This window comes from Pangasianodon hypophthalmus, chromosome 24, assembly GCF_027358585.1.
Source record: "Pangasianodon hypophthalmus isolate fPanHyp1 chromosome 24, fPanHyp1.pri, whole genome shotgun sequence".
Classification (NCBI taxonomy): domain Eukaryota; kingdom Metazoa; phylum Chordata; class Actinopteri; order Siluriformes; family Pangasiidae; genus Pangasianodon; species Pangasianodon hypophthalmus.
Genome location: NC_069733.1, coordinates 1,256,170 through 1,277,752, shown reverse-complemented (window position 1 = coordinate 1,277,752; position 21,583 = coordinate 1,256,170). Strand labels below are relative to the sequence as shown.

The window sequence follows — 21,583 nt, the reverse complement described above, 5'->3', positions numbered from 1 at the left end:
GGAGCCAGGCTGAATTCTCTCTGCACTCACCTCTTTAATGTGCCTGTACAGCAGGTCATTGTTCTTGTCAATGAAGCCTGTCAAAAATTGTAAGAGGAATCAAATCGCTTTAATGCAAAGAGGTCAAGGAGCCAAGAGAGAGAAAGCAAGTCTGAAATAAAAAAAAACTTGGGTTTGGGATCAGTACTCTTATTTAAATAAGACATATTAGAGCGCTACTTTAGCTAACTTTAACTGTAATTCAACTACAGGAGGTGAAAGAACAGAGCTGGAGTTTCACATAGTGGTTAAAAATAAAAAAGTACATTTATGTTTTTGATGCAGGATGAATTTAATGCACTGAAATATTAATAATAATTCTTTAGTTTTTTAGAAGGGGTGTTTAATGTGACATGTCTTACCCACGACGCAGTAAGTCACCTCGCCGGCGTAATGAAGCAGACGGAAGTCACCTCTCTCCAGAGTCCTGCGGGTTTTCTTATCAGCCAACTTCTGTCTGTTATTCAGTTAGAAAATTACTGATATCAGCATTCATGGTCCAGGTCTTAATCCGATTATATTATACATGTTAGAGTAGAACTGGAACTACACTCTACAGGACAATAGCTGAACAATACTGATGACTTTGTTCCACTGTTCGAAATGGTCCTGACCTAGGGCCCTTGTGGAAAGTGGAAAAACTGGATAACTTAAAATATATATTGGGCTAGGAGAGAGAGTGAGCAAGGCAACATCATGGCCTACTAGCCATGTTACTAGCTGTGAACATTACAGTTAGGGAATGTTTCTTCCCAAATACCTGGCTAGAAAGCAAGAGAAATCATTAACGCAATGCTGAAATGTGAATGATGAGACATAGCTCAGTTTCTACACTGTCCCTGACAGCGTAAAAGCTAATCACTCACAGTTTGTTTAAAAAAAATAGACATTTCAGTCAATAATTCTTTAACTGTAGTTTTCAGTGTACAGTATATTGGCCTGCTTGTGGAAAATTCAAACAAGCCTAGCCATTAGATCTATCAAAATGCACTGCACATAAAAGACAGGACATACACTTTGCATTAGGTTTTTAAGGTAAGTGTTTGGGGATGGGAAGTAAATCCTCAGACAACAGTAAAAGGTGTTTTATTTTGACTCACGTGATAAAGTGAGGATGGTTGCCCATTTTCTTCTCCATCTTTTCCAGAAAGGTAAGGTCTGTCGCATCACCTGGCATCAAGCACTCCTCATCCTAAATAAGAATACAACAGGGATGAAGAGATTAAACCATGGCTCTATTCCCACTATCACACACACACACACACACCTGATGAAGCTCATTAAGGGCTTTGAAGATGATCAGCCTAATTTGAGAAGGTACCGTTCAAATGTTCAATCCCTCAGTAGAACAACTGACATAACACACCAGTGGCTCTAATGTTGGTCCACTTTCAGCCAGTTTAACCCTAGTTTACCAAAAAACTGAGTCCAGTGTGCTGTTACGGAATGTAAGTGAAGAAACAGAACTATTGCAGTTTCTGTACCAGTACTGAGATGATCCCTCTGTGCTTCTCCTCCACCAGGTCACAGATGATTTTATTATTGAAGAACTGTACCGGTTCCCACTGAGACACACATATACACACAAAATAAGCAAATTGTACATTTATTATCAGTAGTATAATATGATGTTAGCATTTGTCCAATTCGGGATGACACACTAGTCCTATAATTCTGATTCATCTCGTATTAGATATTTCTGTTAAAGATATGATGGGCTGTAACGTATTGCCCTTGGCAGTGGTTAACAAGAATGGACTTGTGTTACCTCGATGCCCTCGGCTTCATACTCTTCCTGTTCAGCCTTCAGTGTGAGCTGGATAAACAGCTGCTGGAGCTTCTCATTGCAATAATTAATGCAAAACTGCTCAAAACTGAAACACAGCCATGTATAGACACACACACTCACATTAATATAAACACAGATAGGCAGCTGTGAACATGTAGACATGATCACATGCATATAAAACATACTTGATCCATGTAATTTACCCATGTGCTCTTATCTTGGTGTAAAACAATATACACTGTATGACACACATGTACAAGGATCACATCCTTCACTACAAGTGTCTCTTTGTATCAGCGGTAGGTACGAGGTGCTAACTGGACTGCTTGGGGCTTTAATTAGCATGCTAACCATTAATAATGGACAGTGTTGTGAAATATATTCAGCAGCGTAATAACTCTGACTGGGGGCCATTTAAGGTTGCTGCAGTCTGTATATATTTTTATTATTGGCCACAGGACAAAAAAAAGTACCTGTTCACGTAGAAGACCTCAAATCCATAGATGTCAAGCAGTCCAATAACTGTTTTTCTGGTCGAGTCCTGAAAAATGTGTAGTTTATTAAACCGGAATCAATATTAATCCCAGATTGAAAATAACACTCTACTTGGTTGAATAATTATTCATTTCTGTCATGGACTAAAATTACATCTGAGAAACCTCCGTGTATAATTCCATATTTGGTACAGTTTTAAAAGTTTATTAGCCTTAATCTGCTTTTTTTTTTTTATTAGCCTTAATCTACCATCTTTTTTTTCCTGACCTGATTCTCGAGAGACTCGTTGATGCGGTTGACCAGCCAGGTGAAGGTGCGTCCATAAATGGCTTTGGCCAGTGCGTCTCTGGCGTAGATGGCATGATCAACAGTGAAGGGACACAGAACCTGGACAAAGCACAATTATTCCTTTTAATAACATTAACTCATTAATTGAGCTGAATTGAGCTGAACAATATTTCAGCATTTGTTTGCTGAAAGATCTGTGATCTCAGTTTAAACCTTCCACTGACTGACTAATGGACAGTCATGATTAATTCACCTCTCAATCCAACACCAGCTCCTAATAAAAGCCAAGGAGATGTGTAAGAGGTCGGTGTATTACCTCATCTGCTCTAGCTTCAATCTTCCTATAGGTCAGAGCCTCGGTCAGAACCTGCACATGGACTCCAGTCAGCTGCACAGAAAGCAGCAACCTTTAATTATCATGTTTTTCTAAATATCCAGTCATGACTCTGTGTGTGTGTGTGTGTGTGTGTGTGTGTGTGTGTGTGTGCGTGTTTGTGTGTGATAGTATCATACCTTCGATACCCAGCGCAGTTCAGCATTGGAGTTGAGAACAGCATTGCCTTTGGTATCTCTGTCGAATTGGACGTTCCCCAGGTGGAGAACACTCGCAATGATTCCAAATAGATGCTACAGATGCACAGACGTTGAGTGCACACACAAACACACACATATAGTATTATATCCTGAAACGCTGTCTCATGCTGTACTTCTGTGATGTTCTCACCTCAATGTCGCTAAGATCGAAGTGCATGACTGAGAGGGCGTTTTTCACTGATTTCCAGTCGTTCCTGTCATTGATGGAGCTCACTTTGGCACACTCACCCTGCAGGAGTCCAGCAAAAATGCAAACATCAGAAATATGACACTATGTCAACACATTTCATTCTAAATCTCTACAGTACTTCTGTTAAATATTTGAGCAGTCAGCTTTCCCCAGCACTATAGCTGTATATCTTAAAATACACTATAAATAATCCTTACAATGATCAACTGACATTAATAAAAAATATTGATGAACATGGACCCCAAAAGCTGTTTCCATGCCCTGTGGACATGTGTGTGTAGCAATCTGTTATACTTGTAGCAGGTAGTTGTAACGTTGTGTGTCTCTATCGAGGCCCAGCTGTCTCAGCAGGTCCTCGTCTCCTCCCTCCAGCAGCTGGTAGAAGATGTGGAAATTTCTCTCGCCGTGGTTCTGATGGACCACACGTGATTTCTCCAGCAGATAGCTGAGGATGTGACCTCCAACTGCATCTCCCTACAACAACAAATGACAGAGCTCTAACTTTACAAATGTAGGAAATAAAGCAACCGCAGTATCAAAGCAAATCCCTCGGTAGCGTGCTTTTACAGTACGTGTAAAACTGTACTGTCAGCAGCTGATTTTATGTTAATAGGACAACAGGAAAATGTAACAGGACTTGGTGAATATTATTACTCATCTTCATTTATTGTCAGTCAGTATATATTTTATCTTATTGCAACAGTGATCTCTAATAGAGCAGCAAAAAAAAAAAAAACTGAGATAGTGAGATATATTTGTAAAACCAGTTCCAACCTGGCAGTCGAACTGAATGTCCATGTACTTTCCGAAGCGACTGGAGTTGTCATTCTTCAGTGTTTTGGCATTTCCAAAAGCCTGACAGGAAAATTAAACTATTTCATGAAATGATAAAGAAGAGTCCCTTGCAAGTCTATACTTTTAAGTTCTCTAATAAGAATAATTCACCTTATCCAAATAGGAAGTACTTCATTACGCTTAGGTATACATAAAATAGCCAAGCAAATTTCCTAGAAACCTACTGTATATTTACATTAGCATTGTAAGTAGAAATAAATTCACAGCATGTCCACCCAAAGACTAAATTTCATCCTATCTGCTGACAAATGTATATTTTTAATTTACATTCAAGATTAATATCAGGCAACTTTGTTAAACACATGTTGTAGCAGTTCACAACTACAGTTATATATAATATATATGTTATATAATATATATATATATAACAATATATAAACACACTATATATTTAATGTATCGATGATAGTAGATGTGACCTCCAGGATAGGATTGGACATGAGCATTTGGTCCCGGACGGAATTCAGCAGGGAGCTACTGGGGCAGCTAACGGCGTAATACTGCAAGATCTTCTTAGTGGCTTCAGTTTTTCCCGCCCCGCTCTCCCCAGAGATCAGAATGAAGTGGTTATTAGCCTCTGCTAGCATGGTCTGGTAGGCGTTATCCGCCAGGGCATAGCTGCAATGAGGGGGAAATAAATGCATAAGGAGGTGGAGATTGTGGCTGCATGATGGGTTCTGCTGAGGTCTTAAGAACACCTGAGACACTTTTGCCTTAAAAACTTCATATGGAGTGATTCGTTGTTTTACAATGTCCTGTTTATGTGAATGTGTGTGTCTGGTGCAACTGGCATATTACAGTAACAGATGTAGAGTAGATGTTTGGATCTTTATGGATAACGAAACATAAGACATGCGTATCAATGGAAATAGTACAGACAGACTTACATGTGGGGTGGAAGCTCATAAAAGTTGACCACCATATAAAGGTCCATGTGCCTCTTGCTGTAGAAGTCCAACTCTTTGTATGGGTTGACTGAGATCAGAAGGGTTCCAATATAAGTCTTCAAAAAGATAAATAAAATGAGGTGATACCATAAATCATGGGATAACTATACATTTTTAAGACAAGCAGTGATACAGCGGTGATCTAATCCGAACTACTTTCCCCAGCTCATGGTCAGTAGAGACAGAGAGGTGAAAGGAAAAGTCTGCTTTCTAAGTGCTCTCAGTTTTCAGGTCAACCCAAACTCACATATATCAGGTCCTCAGAGAAGCGTTTCTTCAGGTTGTCCAGAAAGGCTGTCTCGCTGTTGTGGGCGTCCAGCAGCACCATGTCCTGGACACCGACTCTGTCTCTGGCAGTCAGCGCCCGCTCCAGATCCAACTGACGCGCCTTACCTTTTCCTTTCTGCAAATTAGAGAAGTGAGCAAGACTGATTCATGCTTTGGATGTAATCTGTTTAGAACAGGATTCTTCTACTCCTATCCACAGCACTGCATAGCTTAGACACCTTATTCAGCTCATAAATTTTATTGTACATATCTGAGAAGCCAATTTAAAAACATTAGAACCCCTAAAATATATATGACACACATGGATTATAATTGGAGTTCACTTATCTACTCCAAAGTTGCACATGATTGGGATGTCAGGTGTATTGTAAATCTGCTTGGAGGAAACATTTCTGCAAGTGAAATGCATTAAATTCATATTAGCTGAACATGCAGAATTTGTCCTGAATTTTCACCCATGGCACAGAAAACTTGATGCATTTGCACTTTGACACAGCTGTGGTAATCATACAACTCAGACCAAGAAGACGGTTTCTTAGAAATACAAAACTGAGTTGTGGTAATCCAACCGCATAACCTCCCACTGTTTAACTAAGGGATGTTTGAAAGGCTTTCTGTCGTATATATGGTGTAATGAGATATCCAATTACGATGACCTAGCCACTCAGGTCTGTGTGATTGACAGCATAATTTACTCTGAATCTCATATGAACAAGCTCTCAGTTGCTGGAGAGATGCCCACTGATCATATCACATCACCTCCAGTTCAGTAGTCTTTAAACACTCTAAAATACTTTAAAACGGTCTTTAAATACACTGTAAAATACTATAGCTCTGGCTGGCTCTTCAGCACAGGGACAGTTGGGATTGTTTTGTTGTGATCTAAGTTTAAAGCAAGTCCACAAGACACTGTATTGAATGTATTTCCAAAACAGTGCATGGATATGTTTGATTTTGTTTGCCAACAATTTTACACATGCTTATTGAAGTAGAAAATAAAACATTCAAAAACTATATTTTCTCACATTCTCAGTTTAATATTTCTTTTTCTGGGATATGTATTCATATTATTTTGAGTTAATAATATTTTTGAAGTCCACTTTAAATATAGCAGCATGTAGGAAGGGAAACCTTTACAACATATTGGAAAAAAACATTTTCTTTGCATTCTTTTATATCTTAGAGTCCTTTCTTCTGTTCATTTTCATGTCTTCTTTTCCCCTCAATGCTGAGAACCACAAGTTATTTGACTTTCAAATTATAATAGGAAAAAAAGAGAAACATTAAATCTAATCTGATGAATCAAAGCCCTCCTGAAATCCTGCTCCTACTCCAAATTCACACACCAAATCCTCATTAGCTCTCTTCTGAAAGAGGCCAGTTTTTTGTCCTGTAAATTCCCCAGGAAAAAAAAGAAGAAAAAAATGGATGGACAATGAAAAAGCTTTTAAAATGCAGTCTACATTCCATTACATATATTCCCTCTGCATATCTTTTCAAAATTTATTCATTAGAAAACATTTAACGTCAGAGTGAATTTCACACTGGCCAGTCTGTGGACAAAGGAGGAGATTTGGCCTATTTGGGCTGCGGGAGGAGGATGGAGGGACGGAGAAAGAGGAGAGGGCAAGGGTGTGAGGTAGGGAGGGAGTGAAGGAGGGAAGGTTCCCTGTGTTTGTCTGATCAGAGCCTCTGAAATGAGGCCTTCTTGAGACTAAATAGTGCTGTAACGGTCCGTGTCCAATTAGAGCGCCCTGCGGCCGAACAATGGGGACTTGTTATGAGCAGCACAGTAATATGGACTACAGAACCCCAAAGTTCAAGAACAGTGTGTGTGTGTGTGTGTGTGTGTGTGTGTGTGTGTGTGTGCTTGAGTTTGCCTTGGTTGCGACTTGTAACAATACTACACCAAGCCTATAATTGCCAAGTGTGATTTTCTCCCACCTGTCAGCCAATAATTTCAGCCGTTCCACACACACAAACACATCATCTCTGTCACCCCATCCATATCATGCCCTCAGAACCGACCCCAACACACCCCCACCCCCCACTCACCCCTCGGTCTAAGCCAAAGAGGCAGGTGAACAATATCATTGAAGGTCCCCATTTGAGATGTCAGAACTAATCTCAGTCTTGCGGTTATTGTGAAGAGGGTGGAACTCCCACACCCCCACACTTCCCAAACTCCACTTTCTCTCCGATTTGCCATCACTGTTACATGGGAACAGGCTGAACTTGGTGCTGAACAGGAGAACAATAGAACAAGGGACAGAAGGGATGCTAACACCGATGCATGTGACACATCAAGTGTGATAGAGCGCACAGACATCAGTAGAGGAAAAGCTGGTTCCGAGTCCCGAGGAGACTCAAAACGAGACCAAACCAATGGAGCTTTATGCTTAGGCATCTTGAGACTTTGACTGGTCTTCCAGAAGAACTTGCAATGCTCGTTTTCAATGCAGCTGCTGTAAAGATTTCCTGGATGTTCAACATTTTCATGAAATTAAACAACCATCAGAACACAAAAAGGTTCATCAACTCAATCACTGCAGTGTCATATCAGGTAGTGTGGCACATTTCTTGAGTGGTGAAGTGTCTTAATTAAGAGATGGTTCTTCGGCCTAGTGTAGTGTGTCCGTTACAGCTGAGTGGAGATGACCTCATCTGAGGGAAAGAAAGAGTCAGAGAGGGAAGAGAGAGAGAAAGAGAGAGGGATACTCATCTTCTAAAGTAGGCTAGGCCAAAGAGGAAGAAACATTATCCACGAGAGGATCTCCTGAAGTGACCCGTGGGATCCTGTTACATTCTTATTGAAGAAAGTGGGCATTAAACCTTCAGGGATGCATCATATGGACTCATGAACAAAATATGTGACAGACTTAGGTGAGAAAACTGTGAAGTGAAGTGTGCTCTCATGCTGTAAAATCAGACAATATTAGAAGAGATAGACATGTGTAATTAATGTGAAAGACAAGGACTATGCAAATTGTGTGAGTTTCAAATAGCATCTGAAATTTCATTTGATTAGAGAAGTTTCTGGTGTGTGTAGCTGTGTAAATAAGGCCAAGGATTACTCTCAAACAAATGTAACTTTAGTACACACACTGCAACAGAGACAAAATCTCTACCTTTTGGTAAAAAGTGCTATATGGATTAAAAAAAACACACACAGCACACTACCATCCTTCCAGTTATACCTGCATCTCAGTTGCTGTATGGACCAGTGGCTACTTGTTCCTAATCTTCCCTAAAGCTTCCCTGGAGATGCCACATTTAGATACAGGCTAGTCTGTGTGTAGCCTACATGCTAGTGAGGGCCACAGAAGAACGGCAAAATTCCACTCCAGTTCAGGACTTCAGAACATCAGAATCCACCCATCAGTGTTCTGTAGAACCTTAGAATCTCCAAAATAGCCTGTGATCGCACTGTGATCCATGGAACATTAAATGTTAGAACATCAGAGGCTTCCTGCTTCTTATGATCCACAGAAACTTCCAAAGTTTATGTTGAAACTTCCAAAGTTTCCAACACTTTATGTGTTCCAGTAGCTTGTAGAACCACAGAAGTTGAAAGTCCAATATCCCCAGGTCCAGTATTGCAGAGCACTTCAGCTTGTCCCGTTTCAGCTGTTCCAGTACATTTTTGTACAATTTCAGTGTTTTATAAAACTTCCAATATCCCTGCTACTGTGTCTTCTAGAACTTCAGTCTTCTGTTCCCCATGTTAGCATCATCAGGCTGTCCAGAACTGGTGTGAACATGTGAACACCTGTCTCAGCACTCAGTTGCTCCAGCTACAGAGTCGGCATGCTAAATCATTCATGGCCTGATCGGACTGGGGGTTGCAGGCAAGCAGATCTTGTTCAGTGTTTAACTGGGTGTCTCCTAATCTACTGGGTGCAACAAAGATACAGAAACACAATCCATCCAAACTCGTTTACCAGTCCTCCACTCCCTCTGAGCAGCCTCTCCTCCATGGCCACTGCGCTACAATGCAGGTCCGGTTACTTACTGATCTTTGATTAGCGAAATGCAATGACACCCAATCACTCACCTATTCAGTAGATTTGAGAAGAATGGTTAACAAGACTGTCACGATGACGAACGCCATTCCTCCACATCACTGACCTCTCAGTACTAAGAAGCCAAAGAATCCACGGTTTCCTGTATTAGATTTGATAATTAACTTCTGAGTCTGCTGCGTTGGAGCAGCACTGAGGCCTTTCAGGATTTGGGCGTTGAGAACCCTGCTTTGGATTCTGCAGGTTCTGATCTTTCCATAAAGTGGACTCAAGACTTATGGAGACTATAAAGGTCTTAGACTGTAACACAAAACCAAATTCAACTTCCCAGTTTACCCATAACATGATGACACCAAAAACTGGTGTCCCTTTTGTTCACCACAGATGGTCTGAGCATTCAGCAAAAAAACCAAAACAAAACAATGACTTAATTTATATTTTGCTTTGCATGCTTCGAGTTAGTCTCAGCCTCAGGTGCTCCTCTCACAGGCCATGGCCATGTTTTGTGTATTTTTCTGACTTTAAGCTTCACGATACTGAAGGCCACAGTCTGACTGTCTCTCTGCACTTCAGTGTATATGCACTTTTCAGTAGGAAATCACATCTTCAAAAGTTATTAAAGAAGTTTGTGTGAAGCAGTAAGTGGTAAGATTACCTCCAGTGATAGGGAAAGGGTCTATGTTTGGTCTTCTCCCATGTCAGTAAATCCTGGTCTTGGCCACATTTGTTGATGAAATGTGCCAGACTCTCTAGTGAATTCTATAAGTCTGGTTCGCAAGACTATTTAGTAGTTTACCGAGCAGGGTAGGACCCTGTAGTCTTCTTACTCAAACCAAACTTGGTACCAGTTCCTTATAGATAAGTCTGGAATCGTCAGGTAGTTTTGGAGGTCAGTTCCCACACAGTGATGAATAGTGAACAGACTTCTAATAGATAAAGTCGTACAATTGTTCTTCAGATTATTTGACTTCGAATCTTTTTGTGAGGAAATTCATCTACTGATCTCATACTTTATGACAAAGTTTGGCATTAAGAGATATTATGAGCATACCATACAGAAAGCACTGATGACTGGAATGGCAAAGAAGGCCTTCTTCTTCAACCTGCTTGTCTGCAGCTTTCCACATTCACAGTTGTCCCGTTGCCAAACTGTGTTGTCAGGGGTACCTCACACCTCTTACACCGCCACCCTCCCTTTACACTCGCACACCCCTCCAGGCCTGTAATGCTTGTCCAACCTTAACAGGCTTTGAGCCGCCTGCTGGGCCCCGGTACCGCACGAGACTCTGCAAATCCCATTACACATGAGTCACAGCATTTGATTCTCTCATTAGAGATTCCAAACAGAGAATAAGGGCGTATTATGACACAGGCTTTGCTGCGTTCCCACCGAAAATCCAATCACATCTCCCTCTCTGTCTCTCTCATTTTCTGATCTGCTTCTTGTCTCAAATTTTTGCTGTGTTTGTCTTCTTTTATCAGTATTTTTTCTCATGAAAAAGCCTCACAGTCATTCCCATAACATAACTCTGTGCTGTTTTCTGCATAAATACAATGCAAATGCAGGTAAACTGTGTGCTTGTTTCAGTTAAATATAATGACTCACTGATGATGAATATTTGAACATTCTTCCACTAGATGTTGCTGATATTAGTCGCTGTTGTGGGAAATAATTAAAGCAAATTCTTTCCAGATGTTTCACTGTCACACTCTTGATGGCATCTTCAAAAGAAATCAAAGACAACTGGCTCTGACATGCACCAAACACGCATCACAGCGGGGTGATGAACGGATGATAAAAATGATGACAGAACTGACAAGTTCGTCTCTTGGATGGCATGAGGGTTTAATGTGACTTGTGGACGTGACCAAAGGTCTTCAGCAGGGTCAAGGGGATGACCCTATCATTGACCCCTGGTTGTGATGTCTCTAAAGGGGTCTGAGAGAGCAAAGCTAAAGACACAGCAGTGGAACTAAAGCAGAGGGGATCCAGTCACCACGTCATAAGAAATTCTTATATCTAATAAATGGCTGCAACAACGTACACAACAAGGACACATGATCTAAGAATATATGCTCATTGATAATATTCACAGAACTAGCTTTATTCATCACATCCTGCCTTAGATAATATATTACAAATTATAATGTTCCTCTGCTGATAACATGTCAACACTGCACATGCTTACAGTGTTAGGTAGTGGAGTTACAATCTCATGTAATTTAAACAGAGACTCTACACATTTACACCACTGGACTGTACCACTTTATTTTTATTGTCCTGTGTGTGTATTGTGTTGCATTATTTAATCAGCATTATTTAGAAACTAGTGAGTATTACGTTGCTGCATGCCGCACTGTGATCATAGAGACATACATTTTCATTCCTCTGTATACATACACTCACCAAACACTTTAGTTGGAACACTATACTAATACTGGGTAGAGCCTCCCTTTGCTCTCAAAACAGCTTCAATTCCTCATGCCATGTATTCCACAAGATGGTGGAAACATTCCTTTGAGGTTCTGGTCCATGTTGACATGATTGCATCACTCAATTCCTGCAGATTTTTCAGGTGCACTTCATGCTCCAGATCTCCCATTCTACCACATCCCAAAAGTGTTCTATTGGATTCAGATCCGGTGACTGGGAAGGCCACTGAAGAACATTGTCAAGTTCATGAAATCAGTTTGAGATGACTTTTGCTTTGCCATTAGAAGATGCGTAAATTGTGCACATAAAGAGATGCACGTGGTCAGCAACAATACTCAAATAGGCTGTGGCATTCACGTTATGATTGACTGGTATTAACAGACCAAAAGTGTGCCAAGAAAACATTCCCCACACCATTACACCACCTCCACCAGCCTGACACAAGTCGGGTTGGGTCTATGGATTCATGCTGTTGGTGCGAAATTCTGACCCTCCCATCTGTGTATCTCAGCAGAAATTGAGATTCATCAGACCAGGCTATGTTTTTCCAGTCTTCAACTGTCCAGTTTTGGCGAGCATGTGCCCACTGCAGCCGCAGCTTTCTGTTTTTGGCTGACAGAAGTTTAACCAGACATGTTCTTCAGACACTGTAGCCCATCCGCCTCAAGGTTCAACGTGTTGTGCATTCTGAGATGCTTTTCTGCTCACCACAATTGTACAGAACGGTTACCTGAGTTCCTGTACCCTTTCTGGCAGCTCAAACCAGTCTGGCCATTCTCCAGTGACCCCTCTCATCAAAAAGGCACTTCCATCCACAGAACTGCCGCTCACTGGATGTTTTGTCTTTACTGCAACTCTAGAGACTGTTGTGCATGAAAATCCCAGGATGATAACGGACTCCGGTCAGAAACAATTTTTTTCACAGTTCTGTACACAGTGATAGGAGCACTACACACTACACATTTTTCAGTTCCCTGAAAAACCTTTCAGTCCATGATTCTTTGGCCATTTAGTCACCAAATAAAAAAACAAACAAACGAACAAACAAAATCTTCCATTGTAGATGCACAATAAAAAAAATGGTTAAACATACACCAATCAAGCAGTTCTTTAGAAAGCAAAGAATTAGCTCGCCTATGGCCTTACTTATTAATAAACTTCTTTTCTGGCCCCATTATTCTGTAGAGACCGAGGACAGAGATATGACGGCGCTAGGACCAGGAGGAGGCTCGGGACGGGTTTCCTTTCTGTCCGTTACTCCGCATTGATCGTTGTGACGTGGCGGATTCGCCATCTGTAAACTCCCAAAGGGCTCAAAGTCAATTAACGCCCATCTTCCCTTAGGATTACACCGGCCTGGAGTTAAAACTGCGCATCCTTCGCTTTATTCTCTACCCTCATTACAGCAGGGGGCAAAAAGTATTAGATCTGCACGCGCTTTTCACAAAAGCAGTGTTTAACAATCAACGCACCATGTTTGAAATAATATAAGGTTTTTACATTTACTACACAATACAGGGTTGTATAATAATCTGCACTGGAGACCAGGCTTTAGATGCAGACTGCGCTACACGTTCAGCACAGATTCAGCAGAAACTCGCGGAAGCAGCCTCAGTAAGATGATGTGACTAAGATCATTATAAATTCACGAATAACTACAGAATAAAGTCCTAAATAATAAGCAGTGGTTATATTTTTCTGACTTTTGGAGTTCTTTAGTGTTTTCCTGTTGAGGCGGTAGTGTGTAAAAGGGTGTGTGCTGTCACGCATCAGTCTCAGTGAAATGGGCTCGTGCTCCGCTGAACACCGCCCGCCACTTTGCGCCCGTTTTCCCGCTGCAGCGCGCGCGCCCTACAGAGGCGCCCTGTGTGTGCATTTACACCTGTTAAAGCCTCACACTGAGCACAGCAACACACACACACACACACACACACACACACACAAACACCGACAGCAGCTTCACACCGACACGGATACGGCACGGAGCGCTTTAGAAATAACCTCTCACAGGAGCTCATTTTGGTTTGATTTTTTTATTACTATTATTAATATTAATATTATTTTATGTTGCCATGGATTAGCTATACGAGTGGACCTACATGAGAGGGATGATTTGTAAAACAGACTTCTGAAGAAGAAGATGAACAGAGGGTTAAAAGCGAAACTTTTTTAACGTGATTTTACAGACGCGCGTGCACAAGACACAACTCATTCCCAGCATTTTGAACGGAAAATGAAATAGACAGCTCTTTGCTTAAAAGAAAAAAAACGGAGAAACAAGTAACCTGAGCAGTGAGGATTTTAAAACACCAAAATCTAATTAAGCTGTGCGAAAATTCTCCTAATTAACTCAGAAAAAGTTATTACAGCCGCAGCAGCTGCGCTTTTCCCCGCACTGCGCACGCGCCTCTCTCAGCTCCTCAACGGCACAGCGCAGGAATACGACACTGCGCATGCGCACCACTGGCTCTCCAGCCGGAGCCGTAGAGGGAGCACTGCGCATGCGCAAGCCTCTCTCCCTGAACAGGGCTGAATGAAGAGGGAAATTTAAAAAACGGTTTCAGGGACCGGGAGAGCTGAACTACTGCATCTCTCAGCTCACATCACACTTTATCCTGATTTCATTTCAGCAAAACAGGTGAGAATCGGTTCATTCCCAGCTTTATGTCTCATGTAAAGTGAGAATATTAGCAGATGTGAGTGATAGTATTAGTAATAGTTGGTATCATTTGACAGCTGAAGGTGAATGTCAGGTTGTCATTCAGTTAGAGGATCAGATATCAGGTCCCACTCTGTCTCTCTTAAGTGCTGATTTAATACACAATCTATCAGTTAACATGCAAAAAGTTTTAGATACGATTATGCCATTTCTGTCATCAGTTTATTAAGACCTGAATTAGTTACATATAAATATTAATAGAACTGTTCAATTAACTGCAGCCAAAGATTGCTTTTTTATGTTTAAAATAATAATGCTGAATAGGTAACAATTTAATTTAATAACTTTTACCTCTGTTTCTCCAAGGAAGTCAGGTTTTCAGGTTTCAACCCTCTCAGTATTCTATTTCTGTTCTCTGTTTTCATAACAAAGCATGAAGCAAAAGGTATTTTTAATATGCAATGTGTTGTGTTAGGAAATGATCGAAGCTGGTTGTACAGACAGGATGTCAGGACTGATGACAAATTCAGGACATAATCAGAACTCAGCGCAGGACTACAGGTAAAAACACAATTTATTTTTTCTTCCCTTTGGATGGTCAATATTGCATTTCTCCCTAAAATGATTCCCATTTTGGAGAAGAGATTTCTGAGAATATTGAACATGAGTCATTTTTCCTGAGAATTTGAATTCACTGTATACATACATAAAGCAGGGTTTAAAAAATGTATTTAAAAAACTGAAAAGCCAGTCTATCTATATACTACTACTACTACTATTAATAATAATAATAATAATTATAATAATAAATTAAATTAAAAGAATGCATGATTTTTAGCAGACTCTTCTCAAAAACATATTTGGTATCAATTTTGCTAAAAATGATGAAATGATAAATTATAAACGGAGCAAAAAATATGAACCAGACCATTTCATTTTATTGATCTATTTCTTCAAAACGTTTCTTCCTTGTTTTGTTCTTTACACTGAAATGGGCAGTTTGTGAAAAGAGCGAGCGAATCATTTTTGGCCCTGAATGGACGTGTCAGAAAGCATCAGGACCGAGGTGCACTACCTCCCCCCCTTGTTTTCAGGGACACTTAACGGTTTGCATCAGTGAGCAAATAAAATCATCTCTTCTTCTGTCCACTTGTAATTTCACTCTAATTGCCACAGGGTTACAATGAGATGTCCAAAATGCTAATCTTTTCTGAGGATGTGATGTGATTCTCCCTGCTACTGCTGAATTCTTGACCTCAGTAAGCAGTAATAGATTATTAGTGACAGTGGCTCTCTTTATATGTCTGCATTAATATAAACAGAGTATTTAATAGAATAATCATGATAACGGCTATCGATGCTGGGTTTAATTAAGATTTTGTTCCAGGTTTGTGTTAAACTGTCAAGGTTTTGCTATTACTGTGCAGCTTGGACAACAAGCTCAGGGGTTAATGATCTGTGCTAGTGACCTAAAGATTACATTTACATGTTGCTTTGGATAAAAGCATTGCTCATTTCATTAGTAATTTTATTCAGTTTGTACAAAATGTTTATTATAATTAAGGAAAGAGTACTTCCTTATGAGATACAGCAGTGTTATATCTATGTATGGAGGATAAAATACAAAAACATTGGCTGACAAATATGAAAAGCTGGGTTTTGTTTGTTTGGCTTTGTTAGTAAAACGTAGCTCATAATTTTTTTTTTTTAAAGGTCATACTGGTTATTTCACCTGTACTGACACGTTCTGAACAGATGGCCAATAGGAAGTCTTGAACAAACAACACGGAGGCTTCTTCACTTTGTTTCTCGATCATCAAGCCTGCAGTATAGTGTTTCATTAAAGAATTAAGAAAATTAGATATAATGATGGTATGATGATGACCAGGTGTCATGCAACGAAGTGTCTTTTGTACAATAACATTAAGCAGCTGTTAAACCCTGTGTGTGGCGTTGAGGTGTCATTTCTGCGGCTTGCACCTCAAAGCTTCAGTGTAAAGTTACACTCGACTCTGTGTGTGTGTGTGTGTGTGTATGGTGGATGATTATTCATAGCCTCTTTAATGGGGCAGGCTGGGCGGCCCGAGGCCACGTCCCGAATCTCTCCTCTCCACTGATGTAATTTATTCAGGTGACAGACAGAAAGTGTGCCTTATTTACCCCCCTCCTCTACCCATCTACCCCCTCTGGCCGTGTGTAGCCCCCTCGCAGCCCTGGGGGAGGGGTAGGAAGGCCCGGCTCGGGGTGGAAACAGGGCAGCCAAACAGATGGCATCCTATTTGTGTGAGGCCTGTCATTCCAGCAGATTAATGCAAGAGGGTTGGTTAAAGAAAAAGAGCGACAGACAATCAGGGGCTGGAGTGAGGGAGGGAGGAGGGAGGAGAGGAAAACAATAGCGCCACGTGCCGTAGTGCAGATTTTGTCGTTCGCTGACACAATAGGTGATCATTTTTCAACGAGGCTGGACCAACTGTTGCAGACGGTGCGAGCCCCGTTAACTGCGTTTCAAACGATCCGCTGTTTACGTACGATTCAGCCAATGGCTGACTAGCGCCAGTAGTCACCTGACTAAACTGTGTGTGTGTGTGTGGGGTGGGGGGTTACTACAGTGTCTGCAAAAATAACCGAAAATAGTGAGGGTTGTCATAGCGACCCCAATTATCAGGCTCAATAGTGAGCAAGTGGAGAGGATTGAAGGGCCTCTTTCTCTCTCTCTTTCTCTCTCTCTCTCTCTCTTCTCCTCTCAGTGCTCCCTTGAAGCAGTGTAAAAAAATTTTTTCTTATACCAAGCAAACAAATTTTTCTGAATCATTCAAGTCAGGAAAGGTGGGAAAAATCATTATTATTTAATAATGATACAACTAAAAAGCACTTTTTATCAATAGTGACAAAACTATAAATCAATAGTGACTGTTCTAATTCAGAACAATACAGAATATTTAATTGTAGTTTTTTAAAGAATGCACTGATAATAGTTTATAAAGATGTTTATAGCTTAATAAATAAATCCTGACTGTTTGGAGTGTAAGATGCTTTTTGTGTTTCCCAGTCAAACTTTGGGAGAGTCTCCTATTTTAAATCCTCAGTCTAAAGTGTATCACTTCCTTCAAGCTAAATTAAATATGCTATGAATATGTGTGTGTGTATTTGTGTGTGTTTAGGCTCCTGACCTCGGATGCGTCCGAGCTGTGCAAATTTGACCCCGGTGACCTCCAGTCTCTGACCTGGCTGACCTCGGTGGATGTCCCTCGCCTGCAGCAGCTCCGCTCAGGCCGAGCCGAGTTCAGCATGAGCGCTCAGGACCAACTGCACGCAGGTCAGCACACACACACACACACACACACACACACACACACGCAGAGTTTATATAAAGAATAGAAAGAACGTCATAATGTCATGATTTTGACTGTGTGATTACGAACCTACAGCAGCTCAGCTGAGTAACATGAGCGTGGCTGGAGGAGGAACGTCCATGATCCATCTGCAGAGTAACATGCAGCACAGCCCTCTGGGAATCAACAGCGTGAGTTACACTTGATATGACACACAGCTTCTTTACTTTACTATAACATACTGTGCCTTCAAAGGGTATCCTGAGCTATTAAACTGTTTCTGTGACTGCTCTTGTTTCTCAGATGCCACAGTTTTCTCCCAGTTTTCCGTGTCCTGCCTCGGTCTATCAGCCCTCTTCTCAGCAGGTGATGACTTTCTCCCAGTCCAACCAGCAGGTACTTCACTCGCACACCAGTTACATCCTAAATCGCAGCTCAGGGTAGTTTAAAGATGTAGAGTTTGGCCTTGTTTCTAATCTAGTACACCTGATCCAGCCTGTTAACATCTTTAGGAGAACCTGATCAGCATCATCTGAAGTGCTGAGAAGGTCCAGAGCCAGAAATAATAATAATTAATATTAAGGCAGTAGAGTGCATCAGTGAGGTCAGAAAGGTTTAGGATGAGTATTTAGGATATTGTGATGGGTTCAGAATTTTTTGTATAGTTTTAGAGATACCAAAATGTTTTAACCTGCCACAGCTGAATGTTCTCTAACAGATCTGGTAAACTTCTGTTCTATCTAAAAGTTTAATATGATAGGAAAGAGAGGGGTTATAATAAAGCCCTACATGCTGATTCACTCCTGTGTGTTTCCTGTGATTTCAGTGTTCTCCTGGAGGACTGTACAGCAACTTCAACAACCAGAGTTTATTCACACAGCAGCAGATCCACACTCCACACAGCCAGGAGACGCAGCCCAAAACCTTCCCCAAACCCATCTACTCCTACAGGTGAGCCACCATGCAGCTCTGTCATACACTGTAATCAACTGATGTGTAAGCAGATGTCCACAGTCAAGTGTGTCCACCATCTTCTGCATAGAAACAAGAAGAGCACCAGCCAAGTACAAAGGCCACAAAGGCTTCTCTTTATCCATACACCAAATTTTATAACTCAGACAAAAGCACAAGATTAGGTGTCCCTTAATTCGGTGTTTGCATTATTATGTATCAATATTAAAAAAATGCAGAGAGAAGCATTACAGAGAACAAGACTAACGTTGATGCAGCGGCATGATAAAGCCTGTCTGCTTCTCCATCTTTCTCTAGCTGCCTGATTGCTATGGCTCTGAAGAACAGTAAGACAGGCAGTCTCCCGGTCAGTGAGATCTACAGCTTCATGAAGGAACACTTCCCCTACTTTAAGGTGAGGTTATACAGAACTATACAGAGTGTGCAGATGAAAGTGAGCGCTAAACAGGACTGATTTAGTATAACATTGCCTCTGTCTCTTTTCATTTTAATTCTCCGGGATGGTCAGACGGCACCAGACGGCTGGAAGAACTCTGTCCGGCACAACCTGTCTCTGAATAAATGTTTCGAGAAAGTGGAGAACAAGATGAGCGGCTCGTCGAGGAAGGGCTGCCTGTGGGCTCTCAACCCAGCCAAGATCGATAAGATGGAGGAGGAGATGCAGAAATGGAAGCGTAAAGACTTAACGGCCATCCGACGCAGCATGGCCAACCCAGGTCAGTGTCAGTAACGCAGTAGGTTCTGATTGTGGTGTTTCTGTCATTCGACGAGCTAATGCATCAATAGTTTTTGTTTTTACTGTTTTTTTTTTTTTCTGAAACTCTGACATTCCCTTCACATCCTTCCTCAGATGAATTAGACAAGCTGATCACAGATCGGCCGGAGAGCTGCAGAAGGAAACCGCTGGATCCTCAGCTTCCTCCTCCTCAGCCGGTTTTGTCTCTGCAGTGTCTCACTGTTCACCATCAGCTCCAGCTGCAGCTCCACACTCAGCCCCGGATAGCACCGACGTCTCCGGCTCCTGCTCAAACTCCACCGCTCCACCCTGTACCTGACCTCGTCAAACAACCACCACAACAACATCAACAACAACAACCGGCAGAGATCTTCAGCGTCCACAGTGATGTCCATTCTGAGGTGGACGCTCTGGACCCCAGCATCATGGATTTCGCCTTGCAAGGTTGGTGAATTTTTGAATGAGATAGATGTGATAAAGGGTGATGGAAATGTTTAGATTTTCAAATCAAAGATGACAGAAAGAAGTGTTTGTCTCAGTTGTTGTCATGGTGAGCAGAAACGCTTTATTGTGGCTGCTAAATGCTAATACTACTCAATGGTGGCAAACTAATTTGATACAGCGTACTATCTAGGTGCAGTAGTATATAATATTAGACATAGACATCTTTCACCCTTTGTCACGTCTTGGCAGCGGTTAAGTGTCTGTGCTAATAACTGGAAGGTATCATACAAGTTTGATATTAAAGACCCTCACTCTCTGCCCCTTGTCTACCTGCAGGAAACCTGTGGGACGAGATGAAGGATGACAGCTTTAACCTGGAGGCCCTGGGTTCGTTCAGTAACTCCCCCCTGCGTCTCTCTGACTGTGATCTCGAGGGTGTGAGCACGACGCCGGTGTCCAGCGCTGCGGAAATTCCCTTCTCGGGTGTTTACACATCTTACAGCACGGTGGATGGATTCACCAACCAGTACATCAACACACAAGGCAGCAACAAACCCATTGTCCTGCATTAAAACACACACACACACGTGCGCACACCCCTACCAAACAGCAAAGACCAGCTTTACTCCAAAGGACCATCAACAATGTGGACTGCGGCTTTTGATTATTTTACTCATTTTATTATTTTCCTGGCTTTTACTTTTCTACAATACTTTTCAGTATCGAGCCAAACAATACTGTATTCATAACAGACAGCCTTCCTTCCACAAACTATCACTGACAGAACCTCTGGAACTCTGATCGTAAAAAAAGGGACATACGTAATGTTTGACTCAAATCAGTCTCCAGTGCTGAGAGAAAAGTGAACCAAACAGCTAATTTCTGGAAAACAAGAAAATATATGAATGGTTATGTACATAGGAGTCTTCCATATATACAGCTAAATGGACCATTTGGATGTTGTACATTTTGTCTGCACCATGTGTGTAAGCAAAAGTTTCAATATCTGTTTTTCCCCCCATTCCAGACTAGGCATGTGCTGACATTACATGTTATACATCACAGTAATAAGCTAACATTTTATCATGGTTTATAAAATCACAACACTAGATTACTATGTAAATGATATATTTAGCTTGAGGTCCTGTCTTGGGAACAGCATTATGGGATCGCCTTCTCTGAGACAGACACGTGACACACTTTCAAGCGTATCCAAAATAAAGAAACTTATTCCACGAGGGTTTACAGCAGAAGCACAAAGGCTCACTCCTGAATAGCGCACGAGTAGGCGATGGCATTTTGAAGAATCCACTATAACCATATTGTACGCGTTGTATCAATGATCAGCACATGTCTATTCCTAATAAAAGTCTGCTAATTATGAGTTGATTCTAATGAGAGAAAATGACGTTTATATTTGGTGCTTGGCCCCCTTGTAAGCCTGTAACTAAGCTACTTCCTGTTTTATTAAAAGGGATCCACTGTATTTTTATTTTTCA

General features: G+C 41.3%; 2 protein-coding genes across 2 annotated transcripts in view; one reads left to right on the top strand and one right to left on the bottom strand.

Moving 5' to 3' along the window:
- The window catches only part of myo1ha (myosin IHa), a 24,977-nt gene extending 6,826 nt beyond the window's left edge, over positions 1 to 18,151 (bottom strand). The window contains exons 1-17 of the mRNA XM_053228819.1: positions 18,023 to 18,151; positions 17,771 to 17,906; positions 5,445 to 5,600; positions 5,138 to 5,253; positions 4,670 to 4,868; positions 4,170 to 4,250; positions 3,690 to 3,869; positions 3,336 to 3,434; positions 3,125 to 3,238; positions 2,928 to 2,999; positions 2,591 to 2,710; positions 2,302 to 2,369; positions 1,808 to 1,913; positions 1,524 to 1,604; positions 1,140 to 1,231; positions 402 to 496; positions 31 to 77 (exon numbers count right to left, since the gene is read on the bottom strand). Of these exons, the coding sequence (XP_053084794.1) occupies positions 31 to 77; positions 402 to 496; positions 1,140 to 1,231; positions 1,524 to 1,604; positions 1,808 to 1,913; positions 2,302 to 2,369; positions 2,591 to 2,710; positions 2,928 to 2,999; positions 3,125 to 3,238; positions 3,336 to 3,434; positions 3,690 to 3,869; positions 4,170 to 4,250; positions 4,670 to 4,868; positions 5,138 to 5,253; positions 5,445 to 5,600; positions 17,771 to 17,890 (1,746 nt within the window). The 5' untranslated portion in view covers positions 17,891 to 17,906; positions 18,023 to 18,151. The remainder of the gene's footprint in view (positions 1 to 30; positions 78 to 401; positions 497 to 1,139; positions 1,232 to 1,523; positions 1,605 to 1,807; positions 1,914 to 2,301; positions 2,370 to 2,590; positions 2,711 to 2,927; positions 3,000 to 3,124; positions 3,239 to 3,335; positions 3,435 to 3,689; positions 3,870 to 4,169; positions 4,251 to 4,669; positions 4,869 to 5,137; positions 5,254 to 5,444; positions 5,601 to 17,770; positions 17,907 to 18,022) is intronic.
- Positions 17,786 to 21,583, top strand: foxn4 (forkhead box N4). Its single transcript, XM_026911375.3, has 8 exons — positions 17,786 to 17,916; positions 18,029 to 18,123; positions 18,236 to 18,328; positions 18,759 to 18,883; positions 19,202 to 19,298; positions 19,413 to 19,620; positions 19,755 to 20,084; positions 20,421 to 21,583. Exons 1-8 carry the CDS (start codon positions 17,889 to 17,891, stop codon positions 20,654 to 20,656), a joined length of 1,212 nt encoding a protein of 403 aa, XP_026767176.2. The 5' UTR covers positions 17,786 to 17,888; the 3' UTR covers positions 20,657 to 21,583.

Bases quoted from the DNA above. Each gene is read 5' to 3' on its own strand.
- foxn4 (XM_026911375.3), top strand. From the start codon at position 17,889: ATGAGCGCTCAGGACCAACTGCACGCAG. The intron at 17,917-18,028 runs GTCAGCACACAC...ACGAACCTACAG, and splicing joins TCAGGACCAACTGCACGCAG to CAGCTCAGCTGAGTAACATG. The intron at 18,329-18,758 runs GTACTTCACTCG...CTGTGATTTCAG, and splicing joins TCTCCCAGTCCAACCAGCAG to TGTTCTCCTGGAGGACTGTA.